This window comes from Aedes albopictus, chromosome 1, assembly GCF_035046485.1.
Source record: "Aedes albopictus strain Foshan chromosome 1, AalbF5, whole genome shotgun sequence".
NCBI lineage: Eukaryota > Metazoa > Arthropoda > Insecta > Diptera > Culicidae > Aedes > Aedes albopictus.
The window spans coordinates 19,236,007-19,256,121 of NC_085136.1; the positions used below are offsets into that span (position 1 = coordinate 19,236,007).

A 20,115-nucleotide genomic window follows, 5' to 3' on the forward strand; every position below is an offset into this window, starting at 1 on the left:
CCCCTGGTATGGCCCTGAAAACTTCTTCAACTTTAGACAATAGACCGTATTCTTCTTCTTCTTCTTTGTGGTTCGACGTTCGCATTGAAACTTGGCCTGCCTGTTTTCAACTTAGTGTTCTTTGAGCACTTCCACAGTTATTAATTGAAGGGCTTTCTTTGCCTGCCATTGCATGAATTTGTACATTGTGTGGCAAGTACAATGATACACTATGCCCAGGGAGTCGAGAAAATTTTCCTGACCGGAACGGGAATCGAATCGGCTGTCTCCGGATTGGCGATCCGGATTGGCCTTAGCCACTAGGCTAACTGGAGACCCTATTAGACCGTATTAGAATGAATAAATATTGAAAATTGGTTCGCTGGTTCAAAAGACATGGTCAAAAGTGTGCTAAAAGTTGTCTACATAGTTTAAGGGTTAAACTTCAAAGTGCTGGTTAAAATGTCTAATTTTCATGCAAGGGATTTAGGGCATATATTTTTCGTTCAAGTACACAAGAGGATAGCATTTATGTCTCTCAAAGCTGTTATGATTACACAGCGCAACATTTTTTTGTCTCAAGAGCAAACTTATGTGTCTCCGAAGGATTTTGGGCCGCTGAATCCGAATCCGGGCTCAGATTTGCTCTAACACGTCACAGTTTTGAGCTATACCTCAATTTATAGGGCAAAATATGCGATTTTGGGTTTTTTTGACTGCAAGCCATTAAGCGTGGAAATATTTTTTTAAGCAATCAAAAGGTTAATTGGTCAATTAACATCTAAATTAACGACTCATGCAAAATATTTCGTTTTACCTATTCAAATTTGATAGATTTAAGCATTTTATGTTAGTATGAAAACTTGCATGCAACTTTTGGAGGGTGACTTGTATGGGAAATATCGTACCTAACATAAATCGCTTAAAACTATCAAATTCGATTTGGTAAAACGAAATATTTTGCATGAGTCGTTAATTTAGATGTTAATTTTCCATTTAACCTTTTGATTTCTTAATAAAAATTATTTCCATGCTTAATAACTTGCAGTCAAAGAAGCCCAAAATCGCATATTTTGCCCTATAAATTGAGGTATAGCTCAAAATTGTGACGTGTTAGAGCAAATCTGAGCCCGGATTCGGATTCAGCGGCCCAAAATCCTTCGGAGACACATAAGTTTGCTCTTGAGACAGACAAAAAGTTAATTTTTGTTACGCTGTGTTATGTATGATAAGGTACCCCGGGGCAAGTGAGAATCCGGGGCAAGTGAGACCTACAGCTATATTTTTTTTTATTTTTTATTTTTAAGGCAAACATTCTTCATAGAAAACATAGGTATTAGCGTGGTTCAAAAAATCGTTTTTGCTCCACACCGCTTATTCGATTCGTAACCAGATTCTATGCCTTCTCCCAAAATTTGAGTTCATTTGGTTGAAAATTGAGACTGCACAAGCCCTTTAAAGTTTGTATGAGAATTACTATGGGAAAACGATGTTTTTCATTCAATCGACCGTAGTATTTTCCCAAGTGCCCTAGTGCGTTAGTTGACCCTTGGTACTTCTAGGCTACTCTATCAGCTACAACTTTGCCGAAGACCGCATACAAATCGCATGCTTCATTAATTAGTTACCGATTTTTATCCAGAATCGAAATCTTTACTCATGATGGTTAAACTAATCGTCGGGCATCACTGCATTTTGCAGTGAAACACAGTAGCCATGATTTCAGTGTGCTATCTTTGGCGCCATATGCAGCAATGTTGCCTGCTGGTAAGCTGAAGGATCATTGCTAAAGCTTGTCCAGTTGGATACAAACCAATAACTAATTAATGAGGCATCCGATTTGAATGCGGTCTTCGGCAAAGTTGTAGCTGATAGAGTAGACTAGGAGTACCAAGGGTCAACTATCGCTCTAGGGCACTTGGGAAAATACTACGGTCGATTGAATGAAAAACATCCTTTTCCCATAGTAATTCTCATACAAACTTTGAAGGGCTTGTGCACTCTCAATTTTCAACCAAATGAGCTCAAATTTTGGGAGAAGGCATAGAATCTGGTTACAAATCGAATAATCGGTGTGGAGCAAAAACGATTTTTTGAACCACGCTAATAGGTATCACACCAACGGATACTTTGAATTCAAAAATTGTTATTGTTCTCACCATAAAGAGACCATATATGTTATTGTTGTTCTTAGGTAATTTTCAATTCACTAAGTGAGATTAACGTACTATACTACGTTCGTCGTTTAAAACTAGAATAACAAATGAAGTAAAACTTTTTCAGATTCAGGATAATATTTGGAGTGCTTGCACATTATTTAAAGCGAAAAAGCTGTAATTTATTTTCATTAATTACCTTTTGTTAACTGCTCTCACTTACCTCAGTGCATTTCAGCATCTGGGGCAAGTGAGACCTATGAGAGTAAACAAACACAATTTCATAGTTTGATCTCGCTTTCTTCAGCCTAAGTCGAAATTCACACAAAAGTGAAGTAAAAATCGGCGCCTTAAGTAATCACTCGTTGAATTTTACTTAATTACTTCTATTCTGATGATGCAGCTATGGTTTAAAATGGTGAAGTCTTGGATAGAACTTTTTTTTCGAAATTATCTATTTTTTCATATTTTGATTCAAGCAAATTCTATTATTTTTTCGTTGCATAATGAGTTTTTCTGAATGTTAAGGAACCGGCCATAAAGTATCAAAAAATTGAAAAACGACTTATTTGGAGTTTACGATTTGAAAATCTTTATTTAATGATCGTAATATTATGTAAGGGAAAACATAACATCTGTAAATGTTGAAAAACCTTCTGGCGAGAATCATCAACTACGTAATATGAAAAGTAAGTTTGGAAATCTTTCGGCATTTAACCTTAGGGCGCTTTTTGTAGAAATAAAATCAATTTGTTTTGTACGAGCTGCTAGAGTTTAATCATTTTTTTCTCAGTGATTCGTTATTATATGTGTTACGTAATTTATGCACGATACCACAAAACTTTTCCAGCATAAATCACTAAACATAGTTATTCGCATAACATATTTATAATTTATTCTACCTTACATATATGCAGCAACTATATTAAGCCATTATTACAAAAAATCCGAATAGGTCCCACTTGCCCCGTGATACGGTGTAAATGAAGATCTGTTCCACTTTTCATAATATGCATAATATACAGAATTTCAAAATTTTGAAACAGTTTTAATGCCCATTACTAAGAAGAAATGTACCAACAATGTCTTTTAGAACCATTGGAATTATATTTTTTTTATGTTTAGAATTTTTTGGCTTGACAAAACCAAACTAGCATTTTTTTAGGCCCCACTTGCCCCGGGGTACCTTAAGGGATAATGCCAGTTGCTTTTCATCGCTCACACGTTTAGTCGGACTCCGATGCAGTCAACTCTCCACGAAGATTACTCTTGATTTTCTGAAACAAATGTTACGTTTGTAATATTTTTATCGCATACATAAGCAACCACGTCACTCACCTCTTTCTTCTCTTGAAAGTTCCATTTATCGTTACCGAGTACATATGCCAGTTTAACCAGCGCAGCTTCCACTGTCATATCGCACCCGGAGATGACTCCGATTTCTTCCAGTTCTCTACCGGTTTCATACGTACCGCAGACAGTACCTTCTTGGCACTGAGTACAATTGACGATCAGCTTCTTCCTGGCCGCCTTTTCCAAAGCTTCTCTCAGATCTTCCCTGTTTGTGGGAATATTCCCAGCGCCATAACTCAGTAGCACCACTCCCTTATTCGATCCCAGTATAGCTTCGACTGTATCCTTCGAAATAAATGGATGCAGATGCAACAAGTCTACGTTCGCATCCATCTTCTCGTTCACATCAAAGGATCCTTCACCTACAGTACGAAAAATCGCTCGAGCGTTCGTCGTTATACCGACTCCCACCTTTCCAAGTGGTTCGGCATTCGGAGACCAGAAGGCGTCCATCGAGCTGTTGCTCCTTTTCGTTGTTCGATTGCCCCGGAACAGTTGATTGTTGAAGTAAACGCATACCTCCGGTATGGTCTTCGTGCCGGCGATTATCAACGCCGTTACGAAGTTCTGGTGGCCGTCGGTTCTCGGGTTGCAGATCGGAATCTGGGCACCCGTAACGACGACCGTTTTCTGCAGATTCTCAAACAGAAAGGACAGGGCCGAAGCCGTGTAGACTAGCGTATCGGTACCGTGCAAGACTACGAAACCATCGAATCTTTGGTAATGCTCCTTGATTTTTCCGGCGATTTGGACCCAATTGGATATGTTCATATTGGACGAATCGAGAAGAGGTTCGGATTCGAGTATTTGATACCGAATTCTTCGGTGTTGATCCTTAACGTATGGCAGGGTAAACGTGGTGGCCGAATCTCCGGCTTGTTCTGGATAAGCCGAGTCGTGCAAGTTTGGATTGCGGCTAATACGACCGATGAAATCGCCACTCTTGGGAGACAATGCTGCAAGAAAGTTGAAATTGTATGCAAAATTAAGAATAAAATAAAAATATTGCGCATTTCCCACTTCACTGGACCCCTTTCTCAGTTAGTATAAGTGCGGGATCGTGAATAAAACTGCGATTTTGCATCGAATCGTTTCGATGTCTTCTTCACACTTGTTCAGCACCTTGTGATGCCTAAGTGCGCAGAAGACACCGACACGATTCGATGCGAAGGGGGTCCAGTGGGGTGGAAAATACACAATAAAAAAACCTTAAGACACAGACAAACTGACGTAACACTTGCGAAATTTACATCGACCACGCTTTTACCGATCATTTTAAATTTTCATAGTTGTGGCTTTCACAACCAGAGGCGCGCGCATCGTTTTTCTATGCGTTTGACGTTTCACACTAGCGCCTTCTGTTGCCAATATTGCACAACACAGTGATTCGTGAAACTTTTCCACCAGATGATGGTAGTGTGAACTAGGCGATGGATTTCCATGAAAATCGTTCAAGGTGTTACGTCTATTTGTCTGTGCTTAAGAGTTCCAGTTTTCCAGCGTTTTTTTTTGTGAAATTTAGAGAGAAAAGGCTACCCATTACTAACGCAACCGTAGTAAACATTAAGAAGCATTTGAAGTTTCAAGCGTTTTGTGATTTCGAACGCATAGCATAGAATGAAAACTTGCATAAATCTTGGATGGAGTTGTAAAGTTGGTTAGAGTAAAGTGGGGCAAAAGTTCGAGTGGGGCAAGAGTTTCTTTTGAAGTTTTTGAGCTCAATTCTAATTATTTCTTTCGGGTGTCAAGGTTGTACGAAGCCTCTTTGAAAAAGAGTTTCACTCCAAAAATTATGGAAATTGATCAATATTTCGAAAAGTTTTATTAAAAATTCTGCAAAATGTACATATTATTGTTGGGAATATGTATTTTGTGCATTCGAGCACCCTTTGTAATCGAGACAACCGATGTGTAAATAGATATGTTGGCAATCATACTTGTTAAAACTAATTAGAACCTAAATTGAACTATTAATATTTTACCTAATTAAAACACATGCAAAAGCACTCACGCCGTTAACAGAATACTGAGCCAAATGGTTCTCAGAGAGTACAAGTAGGATAGGGACTCCGATCGGTAGCGTGCCGATCGTGTTTGCGCGAATATAGTATAGGACAGATAGATTATTTTGGCTCAGTTCAAGTCAGTCTTATTTCGATACCAGTGAAATACAGTCGTGTTCAACAAACGTACCCCTGAGTTTTCGATAGTTTCGCGAGTGAGAGAAAGACCGTAGAGTTTGTTCGAAAGTGGTGTCCCTCCCCACGTGTTCACTGGTAAAACGTGGTCGCCGTCGTTCCTAAGTGGTTTGCTGCTTCTGTTCCTGCTGTTGCTGGTGGCCGTTTTCTCTCGACCGTGTTCTTCTGTCGACGTAGCCAGGTTTGCCTACATTTTTTGGTGCCGAAACCCGGGACTGCCAGGTCCCCGTCATCGTTATCGGCCGGCTCAAGAGGATAGCGTGGATTGTTCTCGAACAATAGCGGGCTCCATTTTGGAAATTTTCGCCGCTGTTGTACCACCCCACGGATCTTCAGCCGGATTACTTGCTGCATCGGTAGCTGTTCTCGACCTGGAGTCTGCAAGAGCACGGAGAATCACCAGCGAGCAAAGGACGCAGGTCAAGCCAAGTGAGCCCAGGTAACGCACTGGAGACAAAAGGTGAGTGGACCGCCATTTTATTTTCGACCAATAAATTGTTCTCGTGCGTTTTATTGTTATCGCGCCCATTGTTCCAAAATGGTGCTTCGACAGTGCAAGAAAACAAAAAAGCTCCTTCTAAAAAGGAACAATATCATCGGTTCCGCCAAGTTGATCAAGGAATACGATGAGAATTTCGTGTTTGACCGTGATTTTCCTCAACTCAAGTTTCGGCTTGAGACGTTAGATAGCCTGTGGGATAAGTTCAATGAAGTGCAGGCAGAAATTGAACTTGAGGATGAGCTTTCGGAGGAACTTGCTGAAGAACGCATTGATTTTGAAACGCAATACTTCGAATTGAAAGGCTCATTAGCCACCAAACTTGCGGTCTTTGATGAAACAGCAGAAAGGCGGCCCGGTTCACCTGGTGCTCCGCCTGCACATGCTCCCTTTGTTCGCCTCCCTGAACTTAAAATTCCGGAGTTCAGTGGAGATTACGATGAGTGGATGAATTTTCACGACCTTTTCACCACTCTCATCCACACTAACGGCCAACTTTCGGCAGTACAGAAATTTCAATACTTGAAAACTGTACTGAAAGGTGATGCTTTGCGACTCGTGCAATCTCTCGCAGTCTCCGCAGCAAACTATGCGATTGCGTGGGACTTGCTAAAAAAGCGGTTCGACAACAAAAACTTCCTCATCAAGCAACATTTTTCGGCATTAATGTCCACTCCATCTCTGCGCAAAGAGTCTTCGTCTGCGCTGTGCAACCTTGCGGACGAGTTCGACAAGCACGTGAGCGTGCTCAATAAATTAGAAGATCCCAGAGAACATTGGAATTCGTTCCTAGTTGAACTGCTCAGCAGCAAACTTGACCCGTTGACGCAAAAGGAGTGGGAGAATCAGCTCCAGGAGAATGTGCGGCCAGTGTATGCTGACCTGGTTGCCTTCATCCAAAAACGTTCTCGCATTTTGCAGTCAATTACGCTCTCCCAACCTTCGCCTTCTACGAGTAAATCCGAACCGAAGCATGAGTCCAAACCCTCTCGGCCGAAAACCTCGTTGTACCACTCAGCCAACAGTGATAGCACTCAAAAGTGCAGCTTGTGTAAGCAATCGCACACGCTATCGCAGTGCGATGAATTTAGGAAGCTAACGCCTCAAAAACGCTTCGAGTTGGCTAAACGGCAAGGACTTTGTCTGAATTGCCTAAAATCATCTCACATGATGAAAAATTGCTCTGCTGGTTCGTGTCGGACCTGCAACAAACGTCACCACACACTTTTGCATTTGAACTCGCAGTCTGCCAGCAATACAGAGTCCCACGATAAATCTGTGGCAGCACAGGTTGGCCAATGTCAGCAATCCCCACAATCGGCCACGGTCGTCGAATCGCCGTCGTCGGTGCCGTGCATTGTCGATCAATGTCACGGGGTCCCTCGGGTTACGGGACAGGCCTCGTCGCCGTCGGTTAGGCCAACCAATCCTTCGTTATCGTCCGTTTCGTCGCCGGTTATACCGTCAAGCTTAGCTCATAGCTCCTCGCAAGTGACGAACTGCCAAACCGTCACACCCAGTCACTCTTTCGTATCGAAAGCATGTATCTCGTCAGTGTTCATGCTTACTGCCTACGTGAAAGTCCAACACGTGGATGGCACTCATATTCTCGCTCGCGCCTTGCTGGATTGTGCATCCGAAGCCAATTTCGTAACCCAATCTCTCGCTCAACGGCTTTGCTCGAAACGCACACCAGCCAATATCGATGTGTACGGTATCAGTCAAACAGTAAAACAAGTGAAGCACAAAACTATCATTACTGTATCGTCGCGCTACGGTTCGTACACAAGTAGCATGGAATTTCTAATTTTGCCCACATTGACTAGAGTCCTACCCACTGCAACTGTTGACATTTCGAAGTGGGTCATTCCTCGCCACCTTCCCCTTGCTGATCCTAAATTCAACATTGCGCATGATATCGACCTCATCATCGGTATCAAAAACTTCTTCTCTATTCTGGAGAACGATCGAATCTCCGTTGGCAAAGGCTTGCCAGTGCTTTGCAAAACAGTTTTCGGTTATGTTGTCGCCGGTGAAGCAGAACAACCATGCGCCCCCTCCGTCGTCTGCAACGTGTCATCGATCGACAACCTGGAGTCGATGGTTCACAAGTTTTGGGAGGTGGAGAGCTTTGAAAAGGGAAAGGCGTTCTCATTGGAGGAGCTATACTGCGAGAATCATTTCCAAAAGACACACTATAGAGCTTCTGACGGTCGGTACGTGGTTCGTTTGCCGATTCGTGGGGAGATGCTTGACTCGTTGGGAGAGTCGTTCAGAATCGCCGAGCGGCGGTTTTCGGCAATCGAGAGGAAGCTGTCGTCTGACCCACACCTACACGCAGAGTACTCGAAGTTCATGGATGAGTACCTATCGTTGGGGCACATGGAGGAAATCAAGCCTGATTTATCTCCGTCCACCCCGCACTTCTATCTTCCTCACCACGCAATTCAGCGGCCCGACAGCACCACCACGAAGACACGCGTGGTATTCGACGCTTCGTGTCGCGGCAGCAACAACATTTCGCTGAACGATCTCTGCTACATTGGTCCCACCGTTCAACCGCCCCTCATCGCTACACTCGTCAACTTTCGAATTCCTCGTTTTGTGGTGAGTGCGGATGCCGAGAAAATGTACCGGCAAGTGTGGGTTCACCCGGATGACTCTTTGCTGCAACTGATCCTGTTTCGGGAGAATCCAGCAGAGGAATTGAAGACCTATCGGCTGAAAACGGTGACATACGGGACTGCCCCTGCACCGTACCTCGCTACACGCGTTCTCAACCAGCTCGCCGAGGACGAAGCCGACAAGTACCCCCTCGCTGCCCCAAAGGTGGGAAAATGTTTCTACGTTGATGATTATTTCTCGGGGGACGACAACGAACAACGCTTGGTGGAAACGAACCATCAGCTAATCGAGCTGCTACGTTCAGGTGGATTCAACATGCGAAAATGGAGCAGCAATAGTCCCACTGTGCTCTCCCAAATTCCGGAATCGCTTCGGGACGCTCGAACAGAACTCGATATCAGCCAATCTGATTCGGTGAAAGCTCTAGGACTGCTTTGGCACCCACAGTCAGATGAATTTAGCTTCAACGTTCCCGATCTCACGTCTTCTGAGCCAATCACAAAGCGTTTGGTTCTTTCTGAGATGTCGCGCCTTTTCGACCCGATGGGATTAGTCGGGGCATCTATCGTTGGTGCAAAAATCTTTTTGCAAGCACTGTGGTTCGAAAACTTCAGCTGGGACGACGTTTTGCCGGAGCAATATCAAGAGTGGTGGATCCAGTTCCGCAACGAGATTGTAACGCTATCTTCGCTTCGAATTCCACGTCGCATTCTCATCGAAGACTATCGAGCCGTAGAATTTCACGTCTTTTCAGACGCTTCCGAACATGCGTACGGCTGCTGCATGTACGTCAAATCTATAAGCTCTACTGGGGAACAGCAATGCAACCTGGTGATAGCGAAATCGCGTATCAGTCCACTTCGTAATTTGTCTATTCCTCGTCTCGAATTGTGTGCGGCAGTTCTCGGCGCTCAATTGGCCGATTTCGTATTGGATTCGACGAAGCTGGCTTTCCCGGTTACATTTTGGACCGATTCGTCGATCGTTCTTCATTGGATAGCTTCGTCTTCTACGCCGTGGAAAGTATTCGTTTCAAATCGGATTGCCGAAATTCATCGGCTGACAGGAGGAAGTATGTGGCGGCACGTCCCGACTGAGCTAAACCCTGCGGACAAAATCTCGAGGGGAGTCTCTCCGTCGCTCTTGATGGAAGATTCACTCTGGTGGCACGGTCCCCCCTACCTTCGGCAAAATTCGGATACTTGGCCGGAGAACTGCATCAAACTAACACCACTACATCAAGAAGCTCGGAAAACCGAATCCAAACAGGTCGTTTCAGTCGTAGTCGCTCACCATGATACGATTGATCTCATCGAACAGCATTCATCGCTCTCCCATCTGCAACGCAAAGTCGCATGGCTGCGGCGGTTTGCTAATAACTGCCGCACTAAACCACCTGAAAGGCGCAAATTTGGTCCACTTTCGCATATGGAACTGGAACACGCGCTGATGGAGCTCGTCAGGCAAACGCAGCAGGTCTACTTTTCGGCGGAAATCGAATTCCTCAAGAAATACAAGGGGACTATCCGTAGAGCATTTTCGTTCAAATCTCCTCTAAAAACCCTCTGCCCGTTCTTGGATTCGAATGGGTTGCTGCGCATTACTGGTCGGCTGCAGCATCTCGATATTCCGTACGATACCAAACACCCATTGGTATTGCCCCAAAAGGCCCACCTAACAACGCTCATCGTGAGAGCAACGCACCTCCGAATGTTACATGCTGGACCACAACTTCTCTTGTCGACGTTGCGCCAGCGCTACTGGCCAGTGCGAGGCCGCGATCTTGCCAAAAAAGCTATTCGGGAGTGCATTACCTGCTTTCGCTGCCGTCCCAGAAATGTCTCTCAAATCATGGGACCATTACCTGCAGTGCGAGTTACGCCGTCGCGCGCGTTCACCCACTGTGGCGTCGATTATTGTGGGCCGTTTTCGGTTTCGATTCCGAATCGTCGCGGTCCGTCGGTCAAGATACTTGTCGCGATTTTCGTATGTATGTCGTCGAAAGCGGTACACATCGACATGGTGTACAACCTCACGTCCGACGCGTTCGTGAACGCATTAAAGCGCCTCGTCGGTCGTCGCGGTCGTGTCTCCGATATATACTGCGACAACGCACGAACTTTCGTCGGAGCAAATCGTATGCTCGAAGAGAATCGGAAGCAATTCGACGCGATGCACCGATCGCGTGAACTTCACTCGTTTTGTGCAGAAGCTGGAATTACCTTCCACTTTAATCCAGCCCGTTCACCCCACTGCGGCGGCCTCTGGGAGGCTTCCGTCAAGACCTTCAAGTACCACCTCTACCGTGTCATGAAGGATACGGTACTCAACACGGATGACTTCAACACCCTGATCATTCAGATCGAGGGGATAATGAACTCTCGCCCACTATGTCCGATGTCGTCGGACCCCGGAGACGTCGTTGCCTTGACGCCAGGGCACTTGCTCGTGGGAGAACCACTTTGCTCTCTCCCCGAGCCCGATTTATGCAATACTCCCATTAATCGTCTCAATTCGTTCCAGAAAATGCAACGAAGCCTCCAGCATTTCTGGAAAGCTTGGTCGCGAGATTACGTAGCCCAATTACAGGACCGCAAGAAGTGGCCAACTGTCCATCCGGACATCGAGGTAGGAACGTTGGTGCTCCTTAAAGATGATAACGCACCTCCGATGCGCTGGAATCTCGGTCGGATCGAAGAGGTATTCCCCGGTAAGGATGGACACGTTCGTGTAGTTCAGGTTGGAACTGCACACGGGAACTACCGACGAGCAATCACCGAAGTGTGTCCACTTCCCATCGAGGAGCCCTCTCCCCAGCAGCCTACCACCCACTGAGCATGGAAACGCTTGGTGTTTTTGTTGAAAGCGGGCTTTCAACGGGGCCCGGCATGTTGGCAATCATACTTGTTAAAACTAATTAGAACCTAAATTGAACTATTAATATTTTACCTAATTAAAACACATGCAAAAGCACTCACGCCGTTAACAGAATACTGAGCCAAATGGTTCTCAGAGAGTACAAGTAGGATAGGGACTCCGATCGGTAGCGTGCCGATCGTGTTTGCGCGAATATAGTATAGGACAGATAGATTATTTTGGCTCAGTTCAAGTCAGTCTTATTTCGATACCAGTGAAATACAGTCGTGTTCAACAAACGTACCCCTGAGTTTTCGATAGTTTCGCGAGTGAGAGAAAGACCGTAGAGTTTGTTCGAAAGTGGTGTCCCTCCCCACGTGTTCACTGGTAAAACGTGGTCGCCGTCGTTCCTAAGTGGTTTGCTGCTTCTGTTCCTGCTGTTGCTGGTGGCCGTTTTCTCTCGACCGTGTTCTTCTGTCGACGTAGCCAGGTTTGCCTACAAGATAAATACACCCTGAACATGTTTTATGTTGTCGAGCATACACGCAAAGCATGGTAAATTCAAAAATATTTGAGGTAAATTCAAATAAATTGTCAATTTGTTCAAGCCACAAAAATAAAACTGTTTGAATCAAATCGAACGTCACATTTAAAGCTAATGCAATCCATGTTTGAAACAAAAATGCATTTTTGACAGGTTATGTTAGAACTACAGTAGACGTTCGTTCGGTGCAAACGGTTTAACTGCTATGCTTTTTAACTGCAAGTCCGCTAAGTGCAACAATTTTTGCAGTTATCGCACCGCTATCTGTCAAAAACAAAACGTCAACAGCAGGCCCCTGACACGGCCTATATCAATGCATTGGAATCGTGGTAGACAGGATGTCCTGGGCGCTAATCAAGGGGAATGACATATCCTTTTCTAACTTTGGAGATGAACCAGCCGCGGGCTGAAAATCTCCTTAATAAAGCTAATAATAATAATAATTTTCTAACCGGAATATCCGCATTTATCCGTTTCTAGCCGTCGCTAACCGCGTCTAACTTCTGCTCACTTAGCAGCTCGCTTAGCAACGGTTAGCGACGGTTAGAAACGGATAAATGCGGATATTCCGGTTAGAAAAGGATATGTCATTCCCCTTGGCGCTAATAAATAGCGCCCACTGTCGAATGCGAAAACATCAACAATATTTTGTTTAACGTTTATTTTGGTTTGTTGATCAGTTTTTGGAATCATTTTTTCCACCTCTTATGATCACAAAACACTTCAAACTCGCATTAATATTAATGTACGGTAAGAGGAGCATGCGATTAGTTGAATAAAGCAACCCAACAAACACGCATTGTGAATGTGATTTCGTGTGTGGCTCACAACATCAAACAAAAGCTGCGTTTGTTGATTGCACGCTTGTTTCAATTTGCACGAATATGAGTATAAGGCAGTTAGATGTTGGCTACGATAAATTTCATTCATGCCAGGGGCCAGGTCAACAGAGATGCGATGTTTTTCGGATGCGTTACAGCTGAGTTTCGATGTTTTTCAGTGCATTCTGGCTGCGTCCAACAGCAATTGACAACTGTTTGACGGATGTCAGTCGTTGCAGTTAGCGAATTTCATTCGGTAACTGAAACTTAAACATGTTGCACTTATCGAACGTCTACCGTAAATGAAATTTTGTTTTTGTTTTTTTTTATGGCAGGTTGGCCCTACGGAAATATTTGCTTTCCCATTACATTTACAAAGTCATTTCCTTCGTTTGGAAAACCCACATCCCACGTGGCTTTTCCAATGCCAACATCATGTAAATAACATATGCTCACGAATACAACGGGATTTCGGGGAAACTTTTGATGAAACTTGACTTTTTTACAGGATGCAATCTTGTTTGGTGTTGCAGCTGGAGCTAGTGAGTTTTGTTTATGTTCTCGACGATGGAACGGGGAGCTCCTCAATGGGTATTGTAGAAATCAATATGCAAGTGAGTTAGTTTTAAAAATTCAAATTTTAGTTTTAAATATTTTAACAGTTTACCGAATAAACATGGATATTTTTGTTTCAAACGAACGACATTTGTCTCCGTGTAAGGTACTGCAAGCACCTGATCTAACCTCACTTTGTCTGACAGTTCAGCGAGCTTGTTTACAACAACCCCCCCTACAACTTGACAGATGAGCTCAGTTCCGCGTACCTACTTGCAAATCGCAGATGTCGCTATTGTACGTAAACAACGGGCCCATCCTTCACTGACGCAACAATTTTTGTTCATGCGAAAACATCTTTTTGTTTCGTGGTGAGTGGATGCCAACAAGCAGCTAGCGTTTGGTATCAAAAGGACGTATTCAACAGAAGCGCAAAAATTAGTGTTTATTAAATTCAAATCATTTTGATTTGTTGCTGTAAGAAATGTAACAAATGCACTTGTTTAAACGGTATTGCATATTAATTTGTACTTGCGCATGCTAGATTAAACCGAGGATCAAACTAAAAAAAAATTACCTGATTTTTTTAACTTCCATTTTGCATTTGCCACCAGATATGCAGCTGTAAAATGTTAGCATAAGTAGTAATTTATTATTTGCATGTGCTTAATAACCGCTCCAGAAGAAAACATGAGTTTCTGATTAATAGTATGAAAGTCGACTATTTTGCCCGTTTTATAGATATAATTTTCACTTCTAGTAAACAAATTCATCATACCGCACTTAAATTGCAGTTTCCTGCGCCAGAGAAGCAGAAACGACACATTAAGATTCTTGTTTTGTATTTTAATTTGTTTTGTGTGGTTTGTTATTCTTGATTTTCATTATTTTCAAAAGTAGCGCTTGCCGCTTTGAATCTGACAGTACCACCCGGACCAAAATTTCTAGGTACGCTGACGTTGTTCGGCAGCTGTCAAGAAGCTCCCGGGTAGGTTTACAAGGTGTTAGAGTTTTTAACGAGCGACGAAAATTAAATTTACGTTTTCCGTCCCGAAACCATTATGATTCGAAAACATCGATTATATTCAACTCTACTAGTACAAAAGCAATCGTCTTATTACCGTTTTACTGAAATTGTATCGAAAAACAGTTTTGCCGGATCTTCGCCAGAGGCTAAGTCCATGTAAACAAGCTCGCTGAACTGTCAGTGCATGGCTTTGTGACCAAGGGGAATGACATATCCTTTTCTAACCGGAATATCCGCATTTATCCGTTTCTAACCGTCGCTAACCGTTGCTAAGCGAGCTGCTAAGTGAGCAGAAGTTAGACGCGGTTAGCGACGGCTAGAAACGGATAAATGCGGATATTCCGGTTAGAAAAGGATATGTCATTCCCCTTGTTTGTGACGTCATCTTGCAGTATCCTATTGTTATATTGTTTATACTTGAGAATTATTACTTATTATTATTGTTTATATTATGTTTCCAGTTCAAAACCGAATTAGCGACATTTTTTCCTTGACTTCCGCTGCTTTTGTCTTGCGTTAAACACAATGTCGGAAGTGGGGCGCTGTATAGAGCACCAGGTGTACAATACAGCGCCCCACTTCCGACATTGTGTTTAACGCAAGGCAAAAGCAGCGGAAGTCAAAGAAAAAATGTCGCTAATTCGGTTTTGAACTGGAAACATAATACTTGAGAATGTAAATAGCAGCGGGGCAGCACGGACGTCAACCACGAATAGATGAGCCGTAGTCCACATGAATTTGACATGTTTAGGATACTCACACTTTTGGGCACTCTGACAGATCTGGGATGTACACGACATTTGCGAATTAGTCATTACCATAAGTTATTACTTGAGTAAAACGTGTAAAACTAGCAAGAGGTTATCAAAATTTTAGCGTGCAATCGTTCCAAATTACACGACAACGCGGAGATAGCAAATAAATCAGTAAGAAATTGTGTAATGCATAAATTTTCAGCACAAACAATTTTGAACGTGTTTTTGTTGTGAGCTACGGGGATTTTGCCTTTCGCTGGCCCCCTGTCAAATATTAATGAGCCATTTTACGAAGTGACAACAATATTGATGATGATATTGATTTTCACGGGTTATTGGACGCTACCTCCTGTCAAAATTCATTCATAAAATCGGCTCGTAAAATGGACTATTGGTTTCAGGTATTCCTATTACAGTAGATGTTCGCTCGGTGCAAACGGTTTAACTGCAATGCTTTTTAACTGCAAGTCCGCTAAGTGCAACAATTTTGCAGTTATCGCACCGCTATCTGTCAAAAACGAGACGTCAACAGAGTTGCGATGTTTTTCAGATGCACTAAAGCTGCATCGCGATGTTTTTGAGTGCATTCTGGCTGCGTCCAACAGCAATCGACAACTGTTTGGCGGCTGTCAGTCGTTGCAGTTAGCGAATTTCATTCGGTAACTGATACGTAAACATGTTGCACTTATCGAACGTCTACTGTACCAAAGTGTCAAAATAGTGTGCTACGGTAAGCAAAATTCCACAAACACTAGATTCGAACTTTTGCCCCAGTGGTGGGGCAAGAGTTCGAATAAGACGCACACATACCTACATAAAGTGTTGTAACACAAAATTGAAAAGACATTTGACGTTGCTTTGTTCAGCAAAAGTTTAGCTCATGGATGGCCGAATCACAACACGGTATTCAATTATTTTTATCTGTTTCGATTTTATGAGAAAAACTGCATTTTCAACTAGAGTCGAACAATTGCCCCACCTTACTCTATGTCGCGATGGCCGGTTTGTTGAGCTTCAGGAGGAGATACCTGCGCCGGCTGGTCAGTAAGCGGCTGAAGATCAGCATTTTGTTGAGGTAGATGGCTCATCTAGGAAACCGAAGGAACATGCAGAAGCAGGTAACCCAGGGCAGCCCCAGAACCAGAAAGATTCTGAGGAAGAAGCTTACTTCGACTGGGATGATAGGACAGGACCAGCCCGACCAAACGGAAGTGACAGGACGATATCAGTCAGAAGCGGAGCATCCGCAGCGTGTTGCCAAAGCTATTGGAGGACTACGTCGTGAACGCGGTGATGCCGGCACAGGAGCAGCCAGCGACCTACGAGGAAGCAGTGTCTGGAGCCGAGCAGGGCTTATGGAAACAGGCGATGACGGAGGAATATCACTCGCTGATGAAAAACCGACCAAACGTGGAAGCTTGTGGAACTACCTGCTGGACGTACACCAATCAGCTGTAAGTAAGCGTATAACAAAAAGCACAAGGGGCTGTTCTCAGAGGTTCGGAGCAGATTATGATGCCGTCTTCGCACCGGTGGCGACTCAGACAACTTTGAGGTTTCGCCTATCGGTCGCCGGTCAAAGGAAGATGCATGTGCACCTCCTCGATTGTGGCTCCGGAGGAGATCCAGAATGTCGAAGAAGAGTTGCAGAAGAAGATTTCGTTGATGTCACTTGGTGAAATTAACCAATTTCTGGGTGTGAGAGTGAGGCGAGACGAAGAAGGATACTGCAGCCTAGATCAGAACGTGTTGTTGCGCAACGGTTTGGCTCACAAGACGCCAAAGGTTTGAGTATCCTTCTCGATCCTGGATATTACCGCAGCCGGGAGAACAGCCGGCCTCTGGAATCGAACGAGCTCTGCCAAAGCCTGGTGAGAGCTCTTCTTTATATAGCGGTGAATACAAGGCCGGACGTAGCCACAAGCGTGTCCAGGCAGATCATCAGTCCCACAGAGACCGACTGGGTCGAACTCAAACGGGTCGTACGATACTTGTTGAAGATCGCCAACTATAAGTTAAAGTTGTCGGCTGCCAGGGATGATCAACTGGATCTCCTCGAGTATTGCGACGCGGATTGGAGTGGGTACTCGTCGTACCGGAAGTCGAATTCCACCTTTTTATTTCAACTGGCTCTATCGGAAGAGTGCCGTGAACTGTTCTGACAATAACTGGCAGAAGTAGGCGATTGGCAAATGAAGCCAACCAGCATTCTAGAAGACAACCATGGGTGCATCGAGTTCGTGGAGACCGATCGGAAGTCAAGAAGGTCGAAGCAAGCGAGGTCGATTTCTTGTTCCCAGCGAGAATCGATTGCCCGTTTCCAAGATGAGCCCATCCTGTCGGTGTAACGCCGTCACTGCATCGCGAATAATCGGTCCCGCCTCCGCGTGTTTAAAGGTTTTCTTGTATCACCGGAGCGCATTGTCCGGAGGATTCATGTTTTCTTAAGGTGAAACGAGAGCGCATAACTCACATTTTCAAAACCACGGATCACATCATCAAAAAAATCGCCCGAGCTTTAACCGCTAGCTCTCAGTGAAACCATCGCCAGAGACGTCGCCAACCAATCATCAATCGGGAGTCTGACGTTTCTCCGATTTCACTAACACAAGCTCCAGTAGAGGTGCCTAGTTCGTACAGTTAAGTTCGACGAATAACTTAACTGTTACCGAAGGACACGCTATCACTTACCGTCGTTTTCGTTGTGGATCATACCGATCGTACCACCGGTATGGAGGACCAGTACTTCGGCAGGAGACTGTCTCTGTTGGGCCATTTTAACGCACTTCTATTATCACGTTCACTGTTTTGGGTTATTTAATTGGGATGTTTTTTTTTTTGGTAAAATCTTTCTCCGTAGATTATTAACCGTTCAGTTTGAAGTCTAGCGATTGAATAAATGAAGGTTGCAGTGAAAGTCGATTTAATATATCATAGAATAGAAGGATGAATCATAATTAATATGTAGAGTTCGCCTAGATTTGCCCGAATTCCTTCTATAGCACGTAATGCATTTTTGTTTACCGCGAGTGTTGCAGTTCTGGGAATCTTTTTCTTTCTATCTTTCAGTTTCGTCGATGCAGAGTGGGAAAACCCAATCTGCTCGTCTGATACAGACCAAACCGTATTCGATCTTGATATTCGTCAGGAGCTAGCCAACCAATCAGCGAGGTTTGCTAGTTGATTTTTTCTTGTGTGCGAGAGAGTCACGTATGGGTTTGCGCCTCTGATTTTATTAAACATTTTATTAACTGTTCATCTCGAATTTATCCACCTATGGTGAACAGAACCCTTCTTACACTCATTTAAATTATTGATTTGGTCATTCAACAAAATATTGTGGGTTTAACACTAAAGCTGAGTTGATTGGTATATGAGATTCGGCCATCCGAGCCTCGGATCGAAAGTCGTTCTTTCGAGTGATATGTTCACCCGTCTTATGAGTGTAAGAAGGATAAAAACAATGTAAAAAGATGTTGAAGTGTGAATAGGAAGACCATATAATCGGAAGACGGAAATATGTGAAGACAGGTTGGAAAGATAGAAAATATAAATAAATGATGATAAGAAGACAAGAAGATTGGGACAAAATTTAAAAGAGGAAAACAGAACAAGTACAGTAAACTTAAAAAGAAAAAGGATAGGGAAATAAGTAGATAACACCTGATGAGACGATTGGAAAACACAAAAACAAAAGGATATAATAACTCACCATCATCGGTTCGCTTAACCGATCTTTTCCGAATGGATTTCCTCCATCTTGCTTCAGAAGTATCAATTCTCCAGCGCAGTCGGTCAGTGGCTGATCCATAATCAGGTGCCGTCGATTGCCAGCCTGGCGTATAACTGAGCTACAAACTTGCACTTATTGCTATTTTAAACTAGAGGAAAAAATAGGTATAAATCGCAGCAAATGTTCATTTACCAGCAGGCTAATCGGTGTCGGTACTGCGGTTTCCAACGGATTTAGATTTCGGTGAAAGGGGTTCGATTCTGAGAATGGGGCTGCTTATCAGCCACCATTCTCAGAATCGAACCTCTTTCACCGAAATCTATTTCCGTTAGAAACCGCAGCACCGACACCGATTATCAGTAAAAACACGTCTGCCATTATCGCGATTTTTCTATTCTAGCGAGCGATATAATCTTTCGAAGAGATTCGCTAAATTTAAATTCAGCAACTTAAATTAAAAAAAAAAAAGGCGCAAAAGACATCGACACGATTCGATGTGAAATCGCAGCTTTATCTACGATCCCGCACTTATGCTAACTGCAAAAGGGGTCCAATGGGGTGGGAAATGCGCAATACATTAGATCTCCTTTGCATCAGTAGTGGTAAATAGTTTTGCACAAAGCTGAAATGGGATTTCATAACTATTTTTCATATATGGGTAAAACAAAATTGGCGATCCATCATACCTTAGAAGCTGTCATCTATACTTGGGCCGATGTGTGCCGGACGTACTGGAGCTGTTTTGTTTGTGCTATTTGTGGGGTGTGAACAAAGATTAGTGACATTCCCCTTGGGTGTCCTTCCCCTAGCAAGCGTTGTCGATGACAGCAAGCATCATGATGAGGTGAGCATATAAATAGACACTACAGATTCCATAGACTCGCGGAGACCACTAATGCAGTTGCATTTAGTTGGTAATGAGGTACAAAAGTAACCATTATTGTAGCACTTAAAGATCAGTAGGTCGGCTCTAGAGGCACGTTCTCCTCCATTCGGGAAATTTGTGCCATAAGC

General features: G+C 43.6%; 2 protein-coding genes across 5 annotated transcripts in view; one reads left to right on the forward strand and one right to left on the reverse strand.

The window, feature by feature from the left end:
* The window catches only part of LOC109433624 (uridine phosphorylase 1), a 115,239-nt gene that overhangs the window by 74,360 nt on the left and 20,764 nt on the right, over positions 1–20,115 (forward strand). The gene's annotated exons all lie outside the window — the stretch shown is intronic.
* On the reverse strand, positions 7–19,317 carry LOC134284828 (L-asparaginase-like). Of its 2 annotated transcripts, XM_062844153.1 has the most exons (3): positions 18,060–19,315; positions 3,474–4,444; positions 8–3,412 (listed from the first exon to the last, which is right to left on the reverse strand). In XM_062844153.1, exons 1-3 carry the CDS (start codon positions 18,142–18,144, stop codon positions 3,362–3,364), a joined length of 1,107 nt encoding a protein of 368 aa, XP_062700137.1. In that variant the 5' UTR covers positions 18,145–19,315; the 3' UTR covers positions 8–3,361. The 2 variants fall into 2 exon arrangements, with proteins under 2 accessions (XP_062700136.1, XP_062700137.1); XM_062844152.1 differs by having other exon boundaries at positions 7–4,444; positions 18,060–19,317.

What these genes read in the sequence shown, in the direction of transcription:
- LOC134284828 (XM_062844152.1), bottom strand. Translation starts at nt 18,144, where the DNA reads ATGGCCCAACAGAGACAGTCTCCTGCCGAAGTACTGGTCCTCCATACC. An exon ending in GATCCACAACGAAAACGACG is followed by an intron (nt 4,445 to 18,059) that starts GTAAGTGATAGC and finishes ACTTTCTTGCAG; the next exon opens with CATTGTCTCCCAAGAGTGGC.